General features: G+C 48.7%; 9 protein-coding genes; 6 read left to right on the top strand and 3 right to left on the bottom strand.

Moving 5' to 3' along the window:
- Positions 1-719: 719 nt before the first annotated feature.
- FFUJ_13212 (uncharacterized protein) lies at positions 720-1553 on the top strand (the record flags this gene model as incomplete). The annotated part of the gene is made up of 1 exon (XM_023575869.1): positions 720-1553. The coding sequence occupies one exon, from the start codon at positions 720-722 to the stop codon at positions 1551-1553; it is 834 nt and encodes a 277-aa protein (XP_023429115.1).
- A 329-nt stretch (positions 1554-1882) lies between these two features.
- On the bottom strand, positions 1883-2681 carry FFUJ_13213 (probable 40S ribosomal protein S5; the record flags this gene model as incomplete). XM_023575870.1 has 3 exons in its annotated part: positions 1883-2200; positions 2278-2461; positions 2542-2681. The coding sequence occupies 3 exons, from the start codon at positions 2679-2681 to the stop codon at positions 1883-1885; spliced, it is 642 nt and encodes a 213-aa protein (XP_023429116.1).
- Positions 2682-3025: 344 nt separating this feature from the next.
- Positions 3026-3536, top strand: FFUJ_13214 (probable ribosomal protein S25.e.c7; the record flags this gene model as incomplete). XM_023575871.1 has 4 exons in its annotated part: positions 3026-3028; positions 3110-3147; positions 3209-3432; positions 3511-3536. The coding sequence occupies 4 exons, from the start codon at positions 3026-3028 to the stop codon at positions 3534-3536; spliced, it is 291 nt and encodes a 96-aa protein (XP_023429637.1).
- A 3871-nt stretch (positions 3537-7407) lies between these two features.
- FFUJ_13215 (probable ADP, ATP carrier protein (ADP/ATP translocase)) lies at positions 7408-8754 on the top strand (the record flags this gene model as incomplete). XM_023575873.1 has 4 exons in its annotated part: positions 7408-7446; positions 7699-7720; positions 7828-7904; positions 7957-8754. 4 exons carry the CDS (start codon positions 7408-7410, stop codon positions 8752-8754), a joined length of 936 nt encoding a protein of 311 aa, XP_023429117.1.
- Positions 8755-9277: 523 nt separating this feature from the next.
- Positions 9278-9682, top strand: FFUJ_13216 (uncharacterized protein; the record flags this gene model as incomplete). Its single annotated transcript, XM_023575874.1, has 1 exon — positions 9278-9682. One exon carries the CDS (start codon positions 9278-9280, stop codon positions 9680-9682), a length of 405 nt encoding a protein of 134 aa, XP_023429118.1.
- A 2099-nt stretch (positions 9683-11781) lies between these two features.
- On the top strand, positions 11782-12725 carry FFUJ_13217 (uncharacterized protein; the record flags this gene model as incomplete). XM_023575875.1 has 3 exons in its annotated part: positions 11782-11830; positions 11881-12232; positions 12284-12725. The coding sequence occupies 3 exons, from the start codon at positions 11782-11784 to the stop codon at positions 12723-12725; spliced, it is 843 nt and encodes a 280-aa protein (XP_023429119.1).
- Positions 12726-13076: 351 nt separating this feature from the next.
- On the bottom strand, positions 13077-13938 carry FFUJ_13218 (related to DNA damage response protein; the record flags this gene model as incomplete). XM_023575876.1 has 2 exons in its annotated part: positions 13077-13577; positions 13633-13938. The coding sequence occupies 2 exons, from the start codon at positions 13936-13938 to the stop codon at positions 13077-13079; spliced, it is 807 nt and encodes a 268-aa protein (XP_023429120.1).
- A 634-nt stretch (positions 13939-14572) lies between these two features.
- Positions 14573-16588, top strand: FFUJ_13219 (uncharacterized protein; the record flags this gene model as incomplete). XM_023575877.1 has 2 exons in its annotated part: positions 14573-14929; positions 14981-16588. The coding sequence occupies 2 exons, from the start codon at positions 14573-14575 to the stop codon at positions 16586-16588; spliced, it is 1965 nt and encodes a 654-aa protein (XP_023429121.1).
- Positions 16589-17209: 621 nt separating this feature from the next.
- Positions 17210-18767, bottom strand: FFUJ_13220 (related to BTB/POZ domain-containing protein; the record flags this gene model as incomplete). XM_023575878.1 has 3 exons in its annotated part: positions 17210-18243; positions 18298-18507; positions 18605-18767. 3 exons carry the CDS (start codon positions 18765-18767, stop codon positions 17210-17212), a joined length of 1407 nt encoding a protein of 468 aa, XP_023429122.1.
- Positions 18768-19049: the final 282 nt, after the last annotated feature.

A 19049-nucleotide genomic window follows, 5' to 3' on the forward strand; every position in this document is an offset into this window, starting at 1 on the left:
ATCTAATTATGTACAATTATCGAAAAAGCTTCTCCACAGCGAACGACACACGAAAGACGGGTGGGCCTTGTATCATCGAAGTAGATCCTCTGCGTGTTAGTTAAGCTCAAGTAGGGTCCACCTAAAAACAACAGAATGTGGTGATGACCTCCCTGGGTGGTAATGGCTGCAAAACCCTCTCACACAATTCAAGATATCCTGGAGTGGCGAGCAGATGCACGTTACGTTTTCCATTTTGAACCAATCGATAATCCACGTTTGTTTTTCAGCCATGGATGTTATCAGTGAAACTACTCAGGCAGGATTAAATCGCCGTACATAGGTAGCTCGGTTTTGCTATGACCCCCGCGCTGTGAATTGACATCATATTTGATGGGTGTATCTGACATTACTATCAACCACGTCGCCATCTTTAAGATCGAGTTCTCGGTTGTTTTTTTATTTTATAATTCTTATTATAACGCTCGAAAATTGGCCGAACCCAGCCGCAGCAATTCATAGGTGCCTATATCACACACCTTGCCTTTTTTCTTTTGCGCCTTCCATCTAGTTGGTATTCTGCTATCTCGACGCATTCATATCATTTCTTTTCCACACGGCAGGGACATTTCCCACATTTCCCACCTTCACCGATCTTACAATTTAGCCCTACGTTGGTCAAGTTTTGCCTTCAAATCATACCAAAGAATATACGGAGCTACAACAAAGAAACACTCGAAATGGGGACACCGTTCATCAGTCTCCTCGAGCCTAGCAAGCTTGACGGATACAAACGTGGAGCGCCTCTCGAAGAGCAGCCATCGTCGATCTCACAAACTTTCCTAGATGCCATGGAAGTTCGCGAGCAAGTCTTTGTCAAGGAACAAAATGTTCCAGCCGAGAACGAAGTTGATGACGATGATCCTCGTTCGTGCCACTGGGTCGTCTACGCCAGCGTCAATAAGGTCGAGGAGCTGGAAGTTCGCGATGAAGAGGGAAATGTGATACAACCTCGGAAGAGCTCGACACGCTCAACACCGATCGGAACCATCAGACTGGTGCCGTTTCCGCACGACCCACACCCAGAGAGAGGGGGCAAATACTGGAATGGGATCCTCCAAGACGATAATGGTAACCAGAATGGACACAAGATGATGAAGGCATCGTCGGGAATCAAGCCATATATCAAAGACCGGGAGACGACATTTCATAACGGCCAAGAGCCGTATGTAAAACTAGGACGACTGGCAGTGATCAAAGAGTTCCGAGGACATGGCATCTCTGGACTTCTCGTCAATACAGTGCTCAGTTGGCTGAAAGCTCACCCGTCGTACTTCAATCCCAACATCAAAGTTGTCGGCCTCGAACATCTCAATCCAGTCGGAGACGTCATGGTGATTCCCCAGTGGTCAGGACTCGTCTGCGTCCATGCGCAGAAGCAGGTGGTACAGCTTTGGAAGAAATGGGGATTTGAAGTAGATGAGGAGATGGGCACCTGGTGGGAAGAGGGTATGCCTCATGTTGGTATGTTTCAGCGCTTGGAGATTTCAGAGAAGATATCCCGTCTAGATTAGTTGCCTTCTATTCCCCAAAACAAGTCAATCATACCACTGCAAACGAGTTGAAAGGGAACGACAAAATGTTGAGTTTCTCTCCAGAGGCGAGACAGTCAGTTAAGCCGAACATGGAAAACCATATAATTATAAACACAGACAGCTTTTGCTTATACATTGAATTTTAGTTCATTCACCTCTAAGGGAGCTCGACTTTTATTGAATCTAGAGCCACCTAAGAAAATCCCTAGCCGCGTTCCCAGACCCGATGAACGCAAAATGCAATTCTGGAAAGAAGCCGGAACGCGCCAAAGCCAACCCTTCCAATCATGATACCACCGTTGCACCTTTTATCGGTTGCTCTTGGCCACACGCTCCAACTCGTCCTTCTTCTTGATAGCATAAGAGTTGCTGGAACCCTTGGCAGCGTTGATCAGCTCCTCAGCAAGGCACTCAGCAATGGACTTGACGTTGCGGAAAGAGGCCTCGCGAGCACCAGTGGTGAGGAGAGAGATAGCCTGGTTAACTCGGCGGAGGGGAGAGACATCAACGGCTTGTCGTCGGACGGTACCGGCGGAACCAATTCGGGTAGAGTCTTCGCGAGGACCGCAGTTGACGATGGCGTCGACAGCGACCTGGATGGGGTTCTGATCGGTCATGAGGTGGATCTACCCTTGATGTTAGCACTCTGTGAAGGCCAATAAAAAACATTTCCCCCTTCGGGGGCTTCTTAGGTTGGACGTACGATCTCGAAGGCGTGGGCGACAATTCGGACAGCCATAAGCTTCTTTCCGTTGTTGCGGCCGTGGTGCATCAGAGAGTTGGTCAATCGCTCAATGATGGGGCAGTTGGCCTTGCGGAATCGCTTTGTAGCATAACGGCCAGCAGTGTGGGTGACGTAGACGGGGTTTCGCAGGGAAATGTAGTCACTATTCGTAGGCCATCCGTCAGCATCCCGTCGCGCACAAGTGAAGTTTTTCAAGATAACTTCTTCAGAGTCAAAACGTACGTCAGGGAGATGTCGCGGACCTCGACATCGTAGTCCCACTTGTTGAAGAGCTTGACATTGCCAACCTCCTTGACAACATCCTTGGGGAGCACCTCATAGAGGGCGGAGTTCTCGACCTCGATCTCGCCGGCGTCAGACATTTTGGCTGTTGCAGTGGTCTCGGGACTGACGGGCTGCGGTTAGTACAGTTGTGATCGAAGTGGGAGGGAGTTCGAAATCGAAGTTTACAATGTGGGCGCAACTGAGATTGGAGAGAGACGATGGGAGGGCAGAATGTGCTTAGGGTGGGGCGAGTGCAACCAATCAGGGCAATCACTGACCTCGGGTCAGGGTCGCACCTTCTTTTTTCTTAGGGCTCGGCTGCCCTGCAACATCTCGGGTGGCTCTTTCCACTTTCCAATCGCGCAGTGTCAATCGAGCGAGGTCTTCGGATTGAACACCACACTTTGTCTTGTCCAACCCAGACAACAGCACATCAGACAAAATGGTAAGTCCACGATGATGCCCTCCCTCAGCGCTGAGACGGCAGACTTTGTAAACATGAATTTTTGACTGACTTGGACATCAGGCCCCCGCCGCTGGAGCAAAGAAGCAAAAGAAGAAGTGGTATGTATAAGGCGTACCGTTCATCGACGATTTACCAAAAAAAACTTACGCATCATCAAAGGTCCAAGGGAAAGGTCAAGGACAAGGCCCAACACGCCGTCGTTCTCGACAAGACCACCTCTGAGAAGCTCTACAAGGATGTGCAGTCTTACCGTCTCGTCACCATTGCCACCCTCGTCGACCGAATGAAGATCAACGGTTCTCTGGCACGACAGTGCCTTGCCGACCTCGAGGAGAAGGGCATCATCAAGCCTGTGGTCACTCACAGCAAGATGAAGATCTACAGTATGGCCTCCTCCCCCTTCTCGCACGAACATTCCGGCCCGATGCGTTGTATCAGATCAACTGCTAATATGACCTTAGCCCGTGCCGTCGGTGGTTCTGACTAAATGCAATGAACGATAAACTTGAGTCTCACGATTGTGCGTCTGGGCGGCCTGGACGATAGACAGGCCGCATGGTCGGAGGGTGTTGCAAGGCGAAAAATAAGCCTGGTTTAGGACGCTATTCATGCTCGGTTAAGCATTGGGACGGAATCGCTTTAGCACACAAGGCAACGGAATGAAAAATCTTCGAAACGACCAAACTATTAGTTCCTTGTGATTTACAACCATGTGTCCCGATAGTATGGGAAGATATGCCACCGTCCTATTTCCCACAACCAATCTGCAACTACTTAACGTTTGACAGGCTATCAAACATTGCGAGGTATGAGCACTAGTTGAACCGAAACTTGACTGAATGATATATGATATTGCGAACCCAACATCTGTTGCCTACAATGTGTCGAGGGTTACTTGGGTCACCCGCACATGTAATAAGGTGGGAGATTCACTGGAGCAGGCGGCCGTTGCTCTGGCGTCCTCAACTACCTTTATCAAAGGCTCATAGAATTCGTTGCCAATGTTTTCTACTCTTGACTCAGAGATCCGAGTTTGGCTACAAATTGCGATGCTGGTTTGCAATCGAATTTGGGTCCTTGGGACCTCCAACAAAACTGAAATTCGACACTATGATCACTGCTGACCTGAAATGTCTAACTCTGATTCCAGAGCTTATCTCTTCCATACTAGAGCGACTGATGACTTCGTATGCCAGCAACACAGGTTAGTGAGGCTTGCGAAGAATGATTGCTAGATTATGCGGTGTAGCTGTTAAAACAACGACTTCTCTGCTCCTTCGCACAAGTAGGAACTAGTATTACATCTGCGGCCTTCAGTGCTTGCCAGGAATTTCATTGTCTGTCATCTTACTCCTCAGTAGCTCGACAATGAGTTACCATTTTGGACTCAGACAAACGCTGCGTATGCTGAAGCCTGAGGTGTAAAGTAAAAGTCTCTGTCAGCACCTACAGTCGTTCCCCATAGATACCAGGTTATGGCACTGGTCTTGGTTGCTTAGATATCGTTGTAGTACCTAATAGTGCCAGCGTAGCCTTGTTTATCGTCAAAACCCCAATTTCATCTTAATATCGAACTCAAGCTTTCAGAGAAGATGAGTCTTGTACTGGGAGTCTTGCATCACGGGCAAGAATCTAACACGTTGAAAAGTCTCAATGTAGCACGTGACCTGAAACATCTTCAGAGGTAGGCAATTTAGTTGTGGTATTGAAGTTCACAGAAGATGCTCTTGTAGCATAGCATACGGACCGTGTTTTGCTGTAGATTATGTGAACATACATGTAAATCAGGAAAGGCATCAAGTCCACAGTACTCTGTAAACAATTGAGGCAGTCCTCTTTTCATGACTTTTACTTGATAGCCAGGAGGGAACTCAATGGAGAATGGACGCAGGTCATACACTCTAACCTAGATGGGACGTAGCCGCTTGGTCTGTGGACATATAGGACAGAGTACGTATGTGCCATATATATTTCACATCCGCTATCCGAATGGCAGAGGTTTGGCCACTGATGTAACCAAACGACCGTAAGATTAGAAAGACCGGCCAGTCTGGGTATGGCAGAGCAACAGATATGACAGGGCTTCTGTCCTTTTCAAGAGGTCGGTTTTTATAGGTCAATGGCTCCAAAGAGGGTCAGCAAAAACATTTGGCAAGATCCTGAGCGATTTATAGTTAGATGTTTGAAATGACCCCATGATAAATCTCTCTCAGGAAGAGGCAGAGGACGAAATCATTACCAGTAGGTTTTTAATCATGAAGTTGGCGAACATTACTGTTCACGGATTGTGTTGACTTGAGCAAACGGGCGTCCCGAGAGATAAGCTAAATAAGGACGAACGACATAACTGGAGAGAAAAACCTAGGTTGCCGAATCTGCATGACGATAAGCCCTTTTTCACACTGTATGGTACGGTGCATTTCCAAAAGAGACATCAGGGAGGCGGTGGCGGACTTTTCATTCGGCTCAAAGGGATGATGAGCTTGTTTTCTTTCGACCGAAGTCTGAGAAAAGCTACATATCCTCGCAGCCCGCCCTCGGAGAGCAAGAAATCTTCAGAACTTGGTATGAGAAGCCTAAGCAAACTCATCAAAAAGCCCACTAAGCTCATGCAAAGGGGTTCATCCCTTGAGCAAGAGGCCCTATGTTCTAACCTCCAGCTGCCTAGAGCTGCATACCTCTAATGGCCTCTATTATAGAAGTATGAGAGAAGTAGACTTCTGCCATGGTCTGGGTACTTTATTTCATGAAGCTTCATAAACCGTATTCAGAGAATCTCTAAGGGGAATACATTCTCTCCCGTGGTTTCAATATTTATAAACTTTCACCATGATTCCCTCAGACCGCAAGAACTATCTATACCCTTGGTTCACATGTTGTCCGTCAACATGAAATCAATCATTCCCAGAAGCAGAGAAGGGTTCTATTCAATAGTTGAACGTTATACTGGTAGCACCTTTCTTGTGGGTCTCTGGTTCCCATATAAGATATCGTTGCCAATAGACTAATGAAGCCAGGACAATTGATCACAAGCATTTACTATTGAACTCACAATTTTCGACTATCATAGCGAGCAATATTCATGGACACAGATAAGCCAATACATAGCCAATTGAGCCGGGGTGGTGCGGCTACTCCAGGAGATCGCTGAGCTAGAAGCTTCCTCGGTTGCTGAACAGAACTGGACCCGAGCAAAATTCTGATCAAGAAAAAAAATATTGTTCCCCGTATTCCAGGACAGCTCAAACAAACAGACACCAATTGGACGGATAGGTTGAACCAGGGGGTGCAAGCCGGGGGAGGCGATGAGGAAGATCCAAGGAGACCAAAACCAACACAGCCGTGGCTCACCTTGATTGACGCAAAAAGCTTGCGCACTGTGCCAGGTGTGCAAGCCTTATTTCGGGCGTTGCGACCTGTGGAGAGACCGGAAGCTAGTGGATTAGAGAACGAGCTGGGGCTAGGAAAGGTGGGTGAAAGGATGTCATGATGGAGGGAGGGATGGCAGAGAGATAGCATCCAAAGTAATGAGAGACTGACGACATTTGATCGAGATAAGCCAATTACAGTACATGATATCGAGTGCGGTGAGAGAAATCCATGGAAACACAATGGACTAGAAATTGGTTCAAAATAGTTTATTTATTGTTGTTTCTCATAGATGCTGTGCACACAGAAAACTTTTCCGCCTGCAGGGCAATCAACTATCATGGATGCTTCTGGGGGTCACCTAATCATCACAGGAGCCCATAGGTGCAGCCTACGGCCTATAAGCACCAAATTTAGAGGTAGGTACCTACTGTATTGTACAGTACCCCATACAGTAAAAAATGACCCCGAAGAGAGCTCCCATGTCTTGGAACGGGTCTAGGTCTCGGCGCTCGACAAAAAATCGGGGTGAACCGGCATCTCATCTTGCAGCCGGGCAGCAAGCTCAAACCTGGATTTGTGCCAGAAATTACCCACAATTCAGTTCACTGATTGCCACTGAGTGGTCAGTTGTCCACCCCCTGAAAAAAGCTCAGAGGCGCTTTGGGTACCCGGGGCACACAGACCTGGGCGAGGCTGTGGCCTCAGGCTTCTAACCCGCACTGTTGCCGTGGAGAGTACAGGTTGGTTTGGTTTTGGTTGGCTAGGGTCCCAGCTCCCTTTAGCGCGGGCCCGGAAAGATTCGCTCAAAAGCGCCTCTCATTCAGATCCGCCGCAATTTTTTTCCCTCCCCCCAAATACCTCGCACCCCCCGTCGGCGCAGATTTATTTTCTCTCGACTCCTCCATTCTCTCTCTTTCTTCTTTCATCCTCAATCTCCCCTCAATCCTTTCTTCTTGTTTAAGGGAAAGACCTTCACAACCGCTACCATGTCTGCTGAGCAACCCCAGAAGGTCTTGGGCATGCCGGTAAGTTTCTTCCCTTGATCAAAGATCCCCTCGACCATGAAATGCCGCGGCATCAAAAGATGATGTCTTCATCAATTAGCCACCCGCGAGTTGTCCTATGTTATCGATCATCGAATATGGATGTGTCGATTGCAATTTACTCAAGGGACTCTGGTTGATGAAGATGAGATAATTTTTTTGCTTTGCTGGCCTCTCTGCAGCATTGCCACAGTATTCGCAATATGACAGAGTAGAATGCTAACATGCTTTTAGCCCTTCTTGGCCGACTTCTTGAGTATGTTACCACGTCGCTACCGCTTATGAGCATTAATTCATTGGGCACCATGCCCTTTGTCGTGCTTGACGAATAAACGCCTCGTTCATGATACTAACAACTCATAGTGGGTGGTGTTTCCGCCGCCGTCTCGAAGACCGCTGCCGCTCCCATTGAGCGTGTCAAGCTCCTCATCCAGAACCAGGTCAGTTCAATACGATCAAGCATGCTCGATCTCAGTCATTAACTCCCAGCAGGATGAGATGCTTAAGACCGGTCGTCTCGACCGCAAGTACGCCGGTATCGGTGACTGCTTCAAGCGCACCATGGCCGACGAGGGTGTCATGTCCCTCTGGCGAGGAAACACCGCCAACGTCATCCGATACTTCCCTACCCAGGCTCTGAACTTTGCTTTCCGTGACAAGTTCAAGAAGATGTTCGGTTACAAGAAGGACAAGGATGGCTACGCCCTCTGGATGGCTGGTAACCTTGCCTCCGGTGGTGCCGCTGGTGCCACTTCCCTCCTCTTCGTCTACTCTCTGGACTACGCCCGTACCCGTCTTGCCAACGATGCCAAGAACGCTAAGAAGGGTGGTGACCGTCAGTTCAACGGTCTCGTCGATGTCTACAAGAAGACCCTCGCCTCTGATGGTATTGCCGGTCTCTACCGTGGTTTCATGCCTTCCGTTGCTGGAATCGTCGTCTACCGTGGTCTCTACTTCGGAATGTACGACTCTATCAAGCCCGTCGTCCTTGTCGGTAACCTGGCCAACAACTTCCTTGCCTCTTTCGCTCTCGGCTGGATCGTCACCACTGGTGCCGGTATCGCCTCTTACCCTCTTGACACCATTCGACGACGCATGATGATGACATCTGGTGAGGCCGTCAAGTACAAGAACACCATGGATGCTGCCCGCCAGATTGTCGCCAAGGAGGGTGTCAAGTCTCTCTTCAAGGGTGCTGGTGCCAACATTCTCCGTGGTGTTGCCGGTGCTGGTGTTCTCTCCATCTACGATCAGCTCCAGGTCCTCCTCTTCGGCAAGGCCTTCAAATAAGCGCTTTGTATAACATACCCTGTATAGACATGTGTGTGGGGGATAAGGAATCCGGGGGGATCTTAATCTGCGGGCTTGACATGGTGTCCGCTGGTTGAAACTAAAAGGCGAGATCGAAGTGCAGGTTGAGGGAAGTTGTCACAGATACCCGACGTGGTCCTCTGAAACAGCAGCTCTTTACGGGTTAGAGTGGCATAGGCACGGCGTCTTTTTCTAATCTTGCTTTGCCTTCCGTTCTAGGCCGCTGTAATTTATACACCAATGCAATTTCCCTTTACTGTCCATACATTGTCCACTGATCCTTGTGATGTCAATTCGTTAATAAATACTATTTCATTTTCGTCATTATTTGACTTCGCGATACTGAGGGGTTTGTTGTTTTGTTGTCTGTAACCTGACGTTGGATGCTTACTAAGCTACCAGTACCTACCTAATGTGTAGCTCGACACGGTGCCGAAGTAATTCTTGCGCGGCGCAACAACCTTATGACGTTGGACCCTTAGAGTCTACTTGAACTTTTGACATGCCTCCAAAGCAATCATCAGGTACAGGTCGTGGCCGAGCAAAAGCCACAACGAAGAAAGGCGCCAAGGCATCAGAACCTGAATCCGAACCACAATCGAGCAATCCATTTGAGCTCTCAGATGACGACAACGACCGACACGGGAACTCAACGCGTGAAGAACAAGCTGTAGAAGAAGAGGAACCCGACAAGTCGATCCCGCCAGAGCTGCTCACACGGTTGCTGCACGAATTCTTCGCTAAAGATGCGACGCGGATATCAAGAGATGCAAACGCCGCGGCGGGCAAATACTTTGATGTATTTGTGAGAGAAGCTATTGCGAGAGCGGCTGTCGAGAAGGATGGCGGATTTCTCGAAGTTGAGGACTTGGAGAAGGTATCACCACAGTTGTTGCTGGATCTTTAAGTTGTATCAATTGCTATCTCTTCCACCTTCGGGGTGAATAAGAGTCGAAGTGTTCAATGGGTATGCATTTGGAGAGAAGCCCTGGCGAAGATCGCGCATGACTGACGCTTTCATACATAGAGCGTGTGGTGGCTCTGCGGGCCAGCGACTTCCTATGTTGCGCTTTGACGATAATACGGGTACGTGAATCTGAAAAGCATTCGGCCGACTTTCATTAACATTAACACAATAGCAGCCAAGACTTTGATCTTCGAAAGCTCATTAACGCAACACGATGCCGTCCACTACGCCTGATATTCATCTCAAGCTCAAGGAATTGAGGGCAGAGTCCCATCCGATAGAAGCAATAGTCGCCTGCACTGCGCCTGGTTTCGTCCAACTGTGTCAGCACCGATTGTTCATATCGGTGTTCGCGATCGTACCCCGGCCTTTTACCACAAGTGCGTGAGCTTTCACTAGCTATGTACGAGGATACGGAATCCTTGACTTGGGGCTGTCTGGCAAGTTGCCGTATCACGAATTTGGGTTGTAAGCGTTTTATTAATGTGAAGGAAGAATCAAGACGTATTCGCAGAGTCGACTAGTTGGAGATGCTGTAACATATTTCCAGATCGTGACAGGTTACATTAGCAATAATCCCTGAAACCTCACTCAAGAAGGATCATGTAATCCGCAGCCTTAGATCTCCAAGCCGCTCAATGTCTATAATAGTGGCGAGCTAGACCTAGTATTGTGCTATTGCTCGTCGTTCCTGTTTGTTGAAGGTAGTCTCGGATCTTGGTAGCTGTTCTCGCCCACTTGTATAATGGGCGTTTCGTCTAAGAAGTTCCCTTGTGAGCCTCAAAATCAACATTGGTTAAGGTCGATCTTAGCCGTCTATTGAGCAAGCTAAAAAATCGTTGAACATCTTGTGTAAATAAATTCGTATTAGGAGATTAATCGTAGTGAGTAATGAAGCTGGGGTGTTCCAAATGGCAATACGCACTCCAACAGCTCATCCCCCCACATAGGTACGTTTAGAATCTGCAACCAACACGAAACATCACAGCTGAAACCCGACAAACTAATGCAACGTCAGCGCGGACTTTAATAATGTTATTCTGCGTTAAGAGAAAGCCAAGGCACTCAAGTTTCAAATTACCGTACGGCAGCTTTGCACCCATGTGGCCCTTAAACCCTTTAAGGACCAATAGTGGCAGCGAAACTATATTCGTCTCAAGATATTACGGATGAGGCACTTCCGAAGCAGACGAGCCCCTGGTCGATCTGCTCCGACACGGTTGGGCCTGGAGCCGAGGCCTATAGCCACCGGAAATATCTAACTGTTAGTCTGCTATGGTACGGAGTATAGGTCTGGATAATAGACATACTAAGCGCCATGGGTTGATTTCTCAGTTGAGTTGACCAACAAAATGAACAAAATCATTTCGAACAGAAAGACCACCAAATCAATGCTGCCAATGGAAATCTGAATAAAAGGAAGCTGTCATAATCGTTTATCGGAGTTTCGATAGTCGGTCTTCTGTATTCAGTTGCGAACATTATGTCGTTGAGCTCGATATCTCAACCTGACATATAGCCTGGGTAGTTCCCAAGCCTTACCAAACTTAGCCAAGACACACCCAGCACTATTTGTTTCATTCATCAACTCTTCCAGCGAAGCCTTGTCGATAGTGTCTCATACTACGCCTGTCCTGTAAGTCTACCGAGGAGCCGAGACGGAAGCCCCAAGATCCATCTTTCGGCGCCGTTGAGAGGCGTGCTTCAGATGTGCTTCGAAACTCGTAATCAGGGTCAAGGCCATCATAGGCCAAGCCCCAAGGTAGATGTATATATACCAATCCGTCTCGTCTCTTTTGTTTTGTTTCTCCTCATCTCTCCATCTCGTTCCATAATCAACAGTCTGGTCCTGTTCCCATTGGACGCGTTTCCTTTGTTCTTTCAATCTTTCATTAATTCTTCTTGTTACTTTCTTAGACGAGGCTAGTCCTTGAGAGCGCAAGTCGCTTCTTTTCTTTGCTCCCATCTCTGAACATCTCTCCCAGAGTGCCCTTCCTTTGCCTCTACCAAATATTCACAATCCCAAATCTCTAATCATTATGTATTTCTCTCAAATTGCTATTGTAGCCCTTGCGGCTGTTGCTGAAGGTATGTGCTCATGGAGCCATAAAAGAAGAATCAACTAACAGTCCTCTTAGCCGTCGATGTCCAAGTCGTCTCGGTTGGCAGAAACTCAGCAACAAATGCCACTGGCCTCAAGTTCTGGCCTGAAAAGATCACAGCAGAGCCAGGAACCATGGTTCAGTTTCAATTCTGGGCTGGCAACCACACAGTGACACAGTCTACCTTCGACGACCCTTGTGTGCCCATTGGCAACGTTATGTCGAACGTCACTGGCATCTACTCTGGCTACCAGCCTGTGGAGGCTAGCATGTCCAAGGGCATGATTCCCACTTACACCATCATGGTCAAGGACAAGAAGCCTATGTGGCTGTTCTGCAGCAAGGCAAAACATTGCCAGGGTGGAATGTCAATGGTTATCAACGAAAAGTGAGTCTGCTACGACTTTTATGTCAGGGTTCTTTACTAAACGTTTCCCAGCACATCTGCCAATGCTACAAGATCGCTCAACAACTACAAGAGCCTCTGCAGTTCGGCTACAGTCTCCGAAGTCGTTCCTGTTCAAGGTGGCGGCTCTCCACAAGGCGGAAATGGTGGCAATGGCACCAACACAGGCGGTTCTGGAGGCGGTAGCTCTGGTGGTGGCTCCGGAGACGATAGCTCAGACGACGGCAGCTCCTCCGGCGGTGACAGCTCCGATGACGGCAGCTCCTCCGGTGACGATAGCTCCGATGACGGCAGCTCCGATGACGGTTCCGAGGATGGCTCTGGCACGCCAACTGGTGTCTCTGCCCCTGGAGCTACTGGCACTCCCACATCTGGTTCTTCGGGTGATCCTGTGGTCACTGCTGCTGCTGCTGAGCTCAAGGCCCCTATTTCGATGCTGCTCGCAGTCGGTGCCGCTGCTATGTATGTACTATAAGCTGAGCGTGTGACGAACTTTTGAATGGATAGACATAATGCTGGGAACAATTAATATTTGTACCAATTGCTGGAACGGTTGGGCAGCCTCGGGATAGGCACAGTCATCAACGGTGTTTACGGCCAGGTTCAACGGGAAAGTGTATCAAGGTTGAACGTTTAGATAACAACCAAGAATACCCAAAACCATTAGAGAGATCAGCCTCATTATCCCTTGATTTGAAGTTTCTAATGTATCACGGTTATGTATATCACGACTTTTGAACTTTGGCCCAGTTGGGTTTGGAAAAGGATAGATGTATGCCAATAAGAAAAATAAGTATAAATATAACATCGCCAGTGTGAGTAAGGATCAATCCTTCTTGGGAATCTTTCTGGTCTTCCTGCTTCTCTGAGCCTGGTCACAGAGCTTCTTGGGCTTCTCTTTCTCCAGCCAGCCGGGTTCCCGATACACATATCCCACCTTGGTGTACTTCTTGCTGTTGGCAAAGAAGTCGACCCAATGCTGGAGCGCGGCGTCGGCCCTCTTTTTAGCCTCTTCTCTCTCTTTGATCTTAAGCTCAGCAAGAGCCTCGGGTGTCCAGTGAGAGTCAACTTCAGGATCGTCGAGCGGCAGGAAAGTCTCCTCATAACCACGGAGGTCGGCGGTCTGGTCCTCAGCAAAGCAGCCGGTCACGAAGCCGCGAGCAGCATCGGTGGCAGCGAAGTAGCTGTAGGAGCCCCCTGGGCCGTACATGCGGCGGCCGTTGGAGACATCATAAATCGTACCATTGATGGCAAGAAGAAGAGGTCTATCGGGGTCGGTACCGTCGTGGAGGGAGAGTTCCTCCAAAGTCATATATACAGGTGGTGGCTAACGGAGAACGGTAGTTAGTAATAGTCCGGCAATCATCATAGATTCAACATACAGGTCCAAGAATCAAGTCTTTGTAGAATCTCTGGGTCATCCAGTTAGGCTTGTTCTTGTGTCCCCACCAGAAACTCTCTCCTCCGCTGATAACATAGCTTAGACCCATTGAGGCCACGATAATGAAGCTGATGACACGAACGACATCGAGGTAAGGGGAGTAGCCATCCCATGGGTCTTCTTCATCGACCTTGGCCGAGGACCTTTTCTTGCTCTTTTTTGTCGGGGTGGAAGGCCGAGAGACTTCAGATTCGGTCTCGTTCTCGGGCTGAGGCTTTCGCTGTCGCAGAGTTGATTCATCGGCCATCTTGACAAGTAACAAATATGATCTTTAACAAGTACTAGAAAAGATGCAGAGAAAAGAATTGAAAGGCCACGGAAACAGATTTATAGCAAAGAATGTTACGATAGGGGCGATCTTAATATAAAGTGGCGTGTCCTGTCACCTTGACCTGGCCTCTGCTCGGAGTCGGAAGCTTCAACTTTTTCCCTTTTCCATGGATCAATGGAGTTAACTTGCGACGTTGGACAGCTTTATCGTGATTCTGGCACGCCTATCAGCCAACTCACTCCACTTCGCGGGGTCAGCACAGTTAAAAGCAGCTGATTGGAGCGTTGAGCTCAAAATAGGCTACGAACACACCACTAGGGGTAGCTGAGAAATAAACGTCCAAATGGCTCGCGTGAGGTCACCTGACGTCGTCTCTATCACCACAGCAACAGGTTACTTACCAATTCATACACACCAAAGTGGGATGGTAAACAATCGATACTACCCCAGCACCACTTTTACTCAACTTTGCCTTATCACAACACACTAATAACCTTCAACTTGACTGTCGACCTTCCATAACGGCAGCCATTTGCGATAAAACTCAATCAGTTCAGTTTGATACCTCATATCTACCTCCACGTCTGCATCGAAATCATATTCAACAACAATGGAAGAGACAAACAGTCCACCCGGCTCACCGGGCGGCCCTCTTCAGGCCGTCACCGCGGACCGTGTGAACCAACAAAGAGAGCGGGAGTCCGTATTCTCTCACCTTCGTGGTGGTTCAAGAGATAACTCCGTTCATGATAAGATCAGCCAGTTCAACAACCTCAGTGTTACTATGCAATCAAAACAGCTGGAACGCAAAACAGCAGATGCTGCTTTGAAGCGTGCCATGCTTGGCCGCGAAGAGGCCGAGACTGAGTTGCGCAGATATAGAGAGGAGAACAAGAACCTACGAAAGGCCATCGATGAGGGTAAAGACCGCGAGCGAAAAGTCGGAGAACGTCTGGAGTCGTTAATGGTAGGTGGTCTCGGAAACCAATGTAAGCATTGCATGTTGACCATGTCATAGGAGAACTATGGCCGAGCAAAGGAGACCCATGCACACACACAAGCTTTATGGGAAAAGGAGATACGACGCGCACGAAAAGAAACATTCAAAACACAATCATCGATCGTCAAGCTCCAAGAAGAACTCAAGTCAGCACGCACAAACGCCAAGATGATCGACGAAAACCTCAAACGAGAAAAGGCTAGGAGCAAGGTCCGAGAGCAAGAAGCATTCGAAGCGCGCTATCAGATTGTTGGTGTTCAAGAACAACTAGATCAAGCATTGGAGCGTATCAAGCTCGTCGAGCAGGAACGGGACGCCTACAAGACTGCGGCCAAGAACGAGGAAGTTGCCCGTATCGCTGCCGAGGGTCGTATTCCTCTGCCGCCACAGGATGCTGACGATGAGTTTGGTTCTCCTAACAAGGACAAGAGGCGAGCGTCAAGAGATCCTCGAGTTTCTCTGTCGACAATGGACATCATCTCCTCGGAAGCCAGTGAGGTTGAGATTGAGGAATTGTCCACTCAGTTGCAGTGGGAGCGTCAAAGAGCAGACCGTGCCCATGAGATGATTGAGTTCTTACAGGCCGAATGCCATCTCCGTTGCTGTGCCTGCTCTAAGTCAACCCGTCGTGCCAGTGCTGAAGCCCCTCGCCAGAAACGCCGAAGCTCTTTTGGATTAGAGGGACCAAACGACAAGGTCCAGAAATTGGACAGTGAGGTAGTAGGGGGCGAGAAGCGTGCTGTAACTCCTCCCCGTATCGAGGAACCGTATGCCCGGACCGAGCACGACACAGGAGCAGATGCTCAGCCTGAGCCAGTCCAAGAACAGCACCTCCAAGAGCCTCCTCAACGTATCATTAAATCTAAGAAAGAGCCTCGTCGAAGTACCATATTCTGTCCCAAAGAAGGCATTTTCCGGACAGTTTCGGAGCAAGAGGCCGAGATCATTGAGGCACAACGCAAAATCGAAGAGTCTGAAGCAGCTGCCAAGGGTCAGCGAGAAAGTCATGCTGAGAGCGAATTTCAGGATGTTGACGAGGTTGTGATTGAAGAGCAAGTTGAGGCTGAAACCACGATCGGTGATGGCACTGAGATGGAGACCCGTTACTCTGGCGAGTATGATAACTACCGGAGATACGCACGAACCCCTTCAGTCGAGCCTCCAGCCTTCGCCATGCTTGCTCAAGAAAGAACATCACTAGCCTCACTTCTCAATGCTCCTCACAGTCACTCGGCACCTGTTCCTTCAGTACCGACCATGCCAGACGTGGCCGAGGATATACTTATCTCTCCTGACACTCGACCTCACACCACAAATGCCTTCTACACCGTCACCACTACGACAACCGTGCCAGTTCACGACGACAAGGTCGGGAATAGTGCATCTTTCAACGAACGCCTTCGCACACCATCCCACAACAGCACAGGCACCACCTTTGACATGTCAAATCCTGCTCTCACCCCTACCATGACACGCGAGCAGGCTCTCGCCAAGATTCGTGAACGTCGTGGCCGTGCCCGTTCAATGGCACAGGGCACAATAACACCTAGCCGTCGAATGGTCGAGGGCGTTGAACGACGAGATATGAGTGCTCCCACAGGCAAGGTTGCTGGCAAAGGGCGATAAATGTTGAACGACCAAATTGTATGAGCCATGACACGACCTGACGAACACCCTACTACTCTTCACATTCACCCCTATTTCCCCCTCCTGAAGGATTACTCTTTTCCGACCCGACCCGACCATCCATAAAAAGTTATCGCTTGTCACCTCTCCCGATGGGCCCCTATCTTTCCGCTCACCTTTTAGCCCATCACTTTTTCTCTTTTCCTGCAGGGCGAAGGGGCGTTATTGTGTTTTCCCTATAAACTGTTGCTGTCAAGTCACTTGGGACTCAAGAACATGCAACATCATTCAGCGACTTTCCATCTTGTTTCTATGGGCCGTTCTATGGATGGTCTCGTGGATTCTCATGACATGTGTCAGACAAAGTCTTTTGTCGGTTTTGGTCATAATTAATATGCGTTGGTTGGATTGTGTACAAATTGTTTGTTCCGTATTTGCAATACCACTATAACTGTGTCAAATACCCCTGTTTTCATATTTCCGTGTGGCATCTCATACTATTGGACGTCTCATAACTGCTCGTTATTATCTCCAAGATGCCAGTTACAGATCTGATTCGTAATACAAGAGCAGTTCTGTTCTCGCCACCACGACTGCAAAGACCACATGAGATGTACTGAATTAGCTTCCCAGAAAGCTCCTTGACATGTTGCGCGACAATTGCGAGCGCATTGCATCAAGCTTCGCTGCAACAAGAATACATTCAACACCCCTGCCGTTTGGTGCATTCTGAATGCGTAACCTCCATTGCCCTGTTGTGACAACCCACTCCTCATCGCCTGAGTCACCATCTGCTCGCTTTCGCTTCCGGGGGTATTCGTTTGCGGAAGAGTCGGACGCCGCGGCACTGATGAAATCCTCGAGATAGTCCTTCCCATCGAGAATAATGGCGGATTCGGGCTCCAGGACTATACGAACAAGATCTTCCTTTAATAGTGCGTTTCCGAGGTTTGTCAACTGTCCGTTGTTGGTGAGATGTTCAGTTTTGATCGCTTGGTGAAAGTTTAGCTTTGATGAGACAAGCTCAAACAACTTTGCAACTCGTGCTTTGGTGTCTCTGAAGAATTCTGCCCTAGCATTACTTCCTGAGAAATGAAGCTTGGTTGTTTCGCCGCCAATTTCAAGGACCAGCTCAGCAGGCTTCTCGTCTACATAAGGTCGAGCGTATTGCACAAAACCGGTCAACGGGTCTGTATTGCTGATAAAGACACTAACACCACTCTTCTGTATGTTCTCAAGACGAAGGACAATCTCGTCACGTCTCGTGGCTTGATTGTAACTTAACGAATGTGGGATAAGGCGCTGCTCAAGGCCCTTAAAATGAAAGTAGCGCGCATCGCTGAGGAGATCCTGGCGGTGTGCTTCATCACGTATTCGAATAGGATATCCTCGGAGAAAGTGTAGGAGCTCAGCAAATGTATCAGCGCTGCGCTTCGGAACCGAAGGAGGGAGGATCGAGGGTGGACGGATTAGGCCTTCGCGGTCAAGACCAGGGAAGAGATCATCCGGGCGAGAGAAAAAAGCTGCGAAGCCAAGGGAGAAGTAGTTCGGGGAATTTCCTGGGTCGTTGAAGATCTCACGAGGAATCTGAAACTCGCGATGGCCGATGGAGATAAAGATACTCTCCTCGTAAAGCTGAGAGATTAGCTTGGGCACTGTTTCCCGAAATGTCAGTTCAGAATCTGGGTTGCAAGATGGAGGCGACCAACAGCTATAGAATTGTGCATCTGAAAACAGACGCACAAAATGCTCGCCGTCGCGAGGCTGTACATGGTAGCCCTGAAGATGAAGAGAGATATCGCGAAAGATAGCTGGATCGCGATCGATGTAAAGCGTTCGGATAGCCGCGTTCGACTCGTCGTTTCGTTCTTTTGCCGATTCCAACTGGCAAACAAAGTATTGAGAGAAGTATGAAGGTGCTGCGAGGCGTTAGTCGAGAACTATGAGATAGACAATTGCGCTGGCGCAATTCGACAAGTCAGTTGTCGCAAAGAGACTTGTCAAGTCAAGACTCACCGTCAGAGGATAACGATGCCCCCGAGAGCTTAAACAATTCGCTGCCGATCTGGATTGGAAAGACGCGCTCATGAGGCAGAATAAGCGGGATCCGAGAGACATTGCGCTCTGACAGTGGCTCGACAGTCAAATTTCCAGCATCAGAGGAAGCGATTGAGGTCATTGTCACGGTATTTGTATAGAGGATTTGCTGGTCTTTCAAACGTACAGCGATTTCTCGGCGAAATGCGACAATAAGCTCACAAGTGCAATGCCTCTTGGGCCCTGAAGAGTTGAAGTCGCAGCGCACCGTTTTAACGTTGATAAGCTACCATTGAGGTGCAGTAAATTTATCCGGTGACAGCTCTAAGCTTACACGAGGGTTGCATGAGCTTGCGCCACTAGACATGGATAGTGGCTGACAGATACATTATTAACAGCCTTACAAAGTCGCGGCTCCCAGGTT

This window comes from Fusarium fujikuroi, chromosome FFUJ_chr04 (assembly GCF_900079805.1).
Source record: "Fusarium fujikuroi IMI 58289 draft genome, chromosome FFUJ_chr04".
In the NCBI taxonomy this organism is placed as follows: Eukaryota; Fungi; Ascomycota; class Sordariomycetes; order Hypocreales; family Nectriaceae; genus Fusarium; species Fusarium fujikuroi.